The sequence below is a fragment of the Haematobia irritans genome, chromosome 5 (assembly GCF_050003625.1).
Source record: "Haematobia irritans isolate KBUSLIRL chromosome 5, ASM5000362v1, whole genome shotgun sequence".
NCBI classification, from domain to species: domain Eukaryota; kingdom Metazoa; phylum Arthropoda; class Insecta; order Diptera; family Muscidae; genus Haematobia; species Haematobia irritans.
Genome location: NC_134401.1, coordinates 71,145,436 through 71,150,087, shown reverse-complemented (window position 1 = coordinate 71,150,087; position 4,652 = coordinate 71,145,436). Strand labels below are relative to the sequence as shown.

The 4,652-nt window shown below is 33.9% G+C and overlaps 1 protein-coding gene across 1 annotated transcript; it reads right to left on the bottom strand.

Annotated features, from left to right (window-relative positions):
* Positions 1–2,810: 2,810 nt before the first annotated feature.
* On the bottom strand, positions 2,811–4,222 carry Drep2 (DNA fragmentation factor-related protein 2). Its single transcript, XM_075311157.1, has one exon. It carries the CDS (start codon positions 4,142–4,144, stop codon positions 3,107–3,109), a length of 1,038 nt encoding a protein of 345 aa, XP_075167272.1. The 5' UTR covers positions 4,145–4,222; the 3' UTR covers positions 2,811–3,106.
* Positions 4,223–4,652: the final 430 nt, after the last annotated feature.

Below are 4,652 nucleotides of genomic sequence, written 5' to 3'. Positions count from 1 at the left end.
TACAATTTCTCCGGTAATTATTCATCTGAAAGTTCACTTCCCAAAATTTACACCAAATTTCTTGCGAATATAAAAAAATTAATTCACCCACGATCTGTTTCCACTTCAGCGAAAGAACGTAAATATTGTATAATACAAACGACCAAATGAAGGTTTGGCTATCAGACAATTTTTCAGTTGAACTTTTTACCGTTTCAAGATGCACACGGAAACATGTGCTTATTGTCATGTATACATGTGTATTTACACATTACATAGACGCCATAGACCTATTAGAGAGAGTATGGAGAGACAGAAATACTCAAAGTCCCATTCGAACTATTAACGAACATACTTTATTAATATGACAAAATATACCAATTTTAAATTATTTTTTAACTATCCATATTGTTATATTAACGATCACATTCGTTTTATAAATGAAATTTTCAATTCCAGTTTGGGAGTATATAAAAAGACTGTGTTTTAAGGGCTAAAACCTTCCAAAAGTATCTCTCTATGTGCAAATGATTATAATAATTCCATCTTTGCAAAATTTGTATTCTAATTCTCGAAAAAAATACAAAGTTTATATTTGTACTATTACGAAACGTATTTCATTAATATAACGAAAAACGAAAACACAAAATTGTCTTTTTACAATTGATTTCATTGTATTAACGATCACTTTCGTTCTTATAACGAAAATTTTTGTTATATTAACGAAAAATAATCAACGGAGCCCGTTCGTTAATAGTACGAAGCATTTTTCTACCAGTGCACGAGGCGTTATTGTCAATTGTTTACATTTTGCTCCCATAAGAAATACATTGCAAAACTGTTTTATTGAAACGCAAAGGTGCTTACCGCTGGAGGTACATACCAAGCTTTAACATCGAGACTTCGTGCCTTTTGTGAACGTAATATTAGAGTTTGTTGTTGTATAAGTTTCTAAAAATCCTATGTGAATAATGTATTCAAATGAAATGTTTAGCTTATAATTATTATAGTTAAGTACACAAATTGCTAAAACATTTAATTATAAATAAGTGAATTAAGATTTTATTCCATTTATTCTACCATTTACAGTTGTTTACGAATGACTCTTCCTTATAGAAAGAAAGTAGGAAAATGCTAATATCCAGGCCACAGTTGAATAGGCGTACTATTGCCAGTTTGATTTCACAACCATATGAAAATCGAGCTAATATATAAACGGAGTTGGTATTTTACATGCCCACACGTTGTATGTAATTCATATTTTGGGCACAAAAATGTTCACAATTTCAACAATTTGAAAAGTGTCGCATTCAGACGTTTTCAAATGCCTTGTTCTTTCGAAAAAAATGCAAATTACTTAAACAAAAATTTCAAAATAATAATAAAAAAATCTTCAATATGGCGTTTTCATACTAAGGGATATTAAAAAATAGATTTGAATCAAATCTAAATATATTGTAGGTATTTTTGACATTTACTACTTACAAGGATATGAGGTTTTCGACGTTTACAACTTTTTGACAGTAGCAAACCAAAAAAGTGCTACTCGGACCATAGACATTATAATACATATAGATGAGCCAAGGGTGTCAAACTAAGTTTGACAGTACCGAAGATTAAGAATAAATGTAGTTTTTGTAGTTTGCCAATTTTACACAAAATTAGAACGTTTATGATGCACCAGAGGATTTATAAATAAATTAATATATTAAAAGTTCATATTTGAACAAAAAATAGTGACCAAAACCGCGAAAATACGAAATTTAATTTTGAGCAGCATTGCTCTTTACGAACAACACAAAATCAAATGCACGAAAATTAATGTTTGGGACTGACTCTTTACGAAAAAATCAAAACGAAATGTCAGAAAATTAATTTTTGGAACTGACACAATTTTTTAAAGAGAATAGTGGATCATCTATATATTATAATGACTAAGACTCGGACCATTTATGGTAATACGCGACTCAAAGCCCTCATTTGGTAAATTCTCAATTTTTTTGTGTATTATTCTTCATACGCTCTTCCTTTGGAGGGCATGGGCATTCGGAACTATACACTATATTAGATATTACAAAATCGTTTGTCTTACAAGTTTAGACTTCATAGATCTACTGTACTCGGCATCAACCTTTGATTGGGTTTTAATATATTCTCCATTGCCACATTTGCAGATTTCCAATCGTTCGAAATCACCAACAGCGAGAAATTGGTACGAATTTTTAGGAGCAAAAAAAGTGTAGGATGTCGTCATGTGATTTGATGTGGATGGGTGTGCGTATTTATGTATGTATGTATTTGTTAATTGTCATAATTGCTATGATACTAATAACTTCGAGTATTACAAAATTATGCGTGTTTTGTTACTATATATTCTTAGATGACTACATTTATTCGATATTGTTGTTTTTCTGAATTCAAATGGCAGTTTATTTGTATCATTACATTCACTTGTATATCTTCCTTAATATTCCATTGGTTGGAGGTGTATGAAGGTGTGAGGGCAGTTTATAAGTGTTTCTATTTAACATGACGCTTATAAATATCAAGACAGATTCATCCACCAACTGAAGTTTCTTTATACATAAAACTATTTATGTTGTTGTGATCTTAACAGATTATGATGGAATCGGCTATCAACTTTAAGGGGTTTATTTATAAGGTTTATAAATTATAACAATAGTAATTGAAAGTATAGTGTATGGGAAAAATAACAGCAGGTCCAGCCTATGACCATATAACAGTTTGTGTTTAAAATAAGATAAGAGCAACGTAACAATTGATATCACAAACGAAAGTAACACGTGTTGATTTTAAATAATATTATAGTATTTGGCTAAGATCGACTGACATGTTATTATATTTTCACTATTTCTGCAGAGGTAATACATGAGCAGTTTTCATTTACTTAACTAGATGCAATAATAAAACATAGAAACTTTAACTTGAAAAAGTACAATATTTTCAGAGAAGGATGGAGGCGTTCGGAGGTCGTGGGTTTTATGGGGTTCATAACACTTGAGGAGTTGAGGATTATTTACTTAAATCTATTCCGCAATGACACTCTTTGTTGAAATTTTGGGTTCATTCTTTCTTAGAAAATAAGAGCATTTGATGTTATGCTAGATTATATTCTATCTTCTTCGTCTTCTTCAACTTCTTCACCATTTTCCTCTAGTTCCTCCTTATATCCGGGATGTTCGGATATAGCATAGTAGTTACCGTTGTATATTACACCTAATTCGCGTAGAGCATCACCTCGAATTGTTGCCTTTATCGTCCAATTGTAGCAATCATCCGACTCTGACTCTCGATCCAGTCGTTCCACGTCTAAGATTTTGGAATTTAGGCGTTCTAGTATTATTCCGATATCCTTTATACTAAGATGTCGTTTTTGATCCACGGATAGTTGATCTATAAGTAGCAAAAACTTTTCTGTCGTTACCTTATCATCCTCCATAACAGTGTTTTCTGTTTCGCTTTCGGAGCTGTCGCGTTCGGGGGCAATGTCAAGAAACCGCACATGACCTTTTGTACCGGAAGAACGCCGTTGCAGACCGCCGCCTATCATGGGATCTACACCCGAGGACATGACTAAAGTCGTTGAGTGCTGAGGACTTGTTGTCCCGTCCTGAATCGGCGATGTTGCAACGCTTTTATGGACTGCTATTTTGCGGCCCTCTTCGTGCAAGGCACAACAATGGAAATCGCATTCTGTAGTACTGGGGCTCCCGGCTCGACTGGGAGTGTGTGCATGGTGAGCGCATTCAGGTGTATGAACATGCACTGCTCCAACGGCACTGTCAAAGGACCCACCTTGCTTAGAAAGTCTTCTGCTAGTACCAGGTATCACAATACCTGGTGATACTACAACACCACCAGGATGGTATATGTTAGACGGGCCTTCATCACTAATTACCGTTATTTGCGGACTTGTATACCTTTGTTGGGAGGATTGCGATGATACCGATTTGTTGTCCAATGAGCTTTGGGCAGAAAGGCCTTTCTTCGATGGAGAATATTTTTCAGAACACAGAGGACCATTGCTAGTATTTGCTCCACCACTTGTTGGTCCCATTCCACATGACGTTCCTCCCCCGCTGCTACCTCCTCCTTGGCGCTGGTCCCAATGAAGAACAACCGTAACACGACCCTTATTATCCATAATTTTCCAAGATGGGGTCTCATCATGCAACTCCAAGGCATGAATCGTCTCACAGACGATTTTAGGTATAGCTGATATCGCTAAAGGAATAAAAACAAAAATTAATTCACTTCTTTATTAAATATGCAATCAGTACCATCAAACTATTACAGTTCTCTACAAAATTTGTCTTTTTCCATTTGTCATCGAAGTGCTGTCGCTTGCTTCTAATTATTTTTAAACTGTACATTGCATTAATTGTTGGCACACCTTATTCCTATCTTGACAATCTAATCTTTTTCGAAAGAATCCATTTTAATTGAAAGCACACCGAATTTTCAATTAAAAATTATTTAATTCTGTTTACTTTTTAAAGGATTCCATTTACATTTTTAACTCCTGTTAAAAATGTAAATTTATAACATATACCCCCATTTTCATGAAGCTCCGTTAGCTAACGAACTTTTAAACCGTGATATCTACATATCTGTCATTTTGCGTATATATTCCAAATGCCAGTTAGAAATTT

Excerpts from the sequence above, each read along its gene's own strand:
- Drep2 (XM_075311157.1), bottom strand. The coding sequence starts at position 4,144 with ATGGATAATAAGGGTCGTGTTACGGTTGTTCTTCATTGGGACCAGCGC.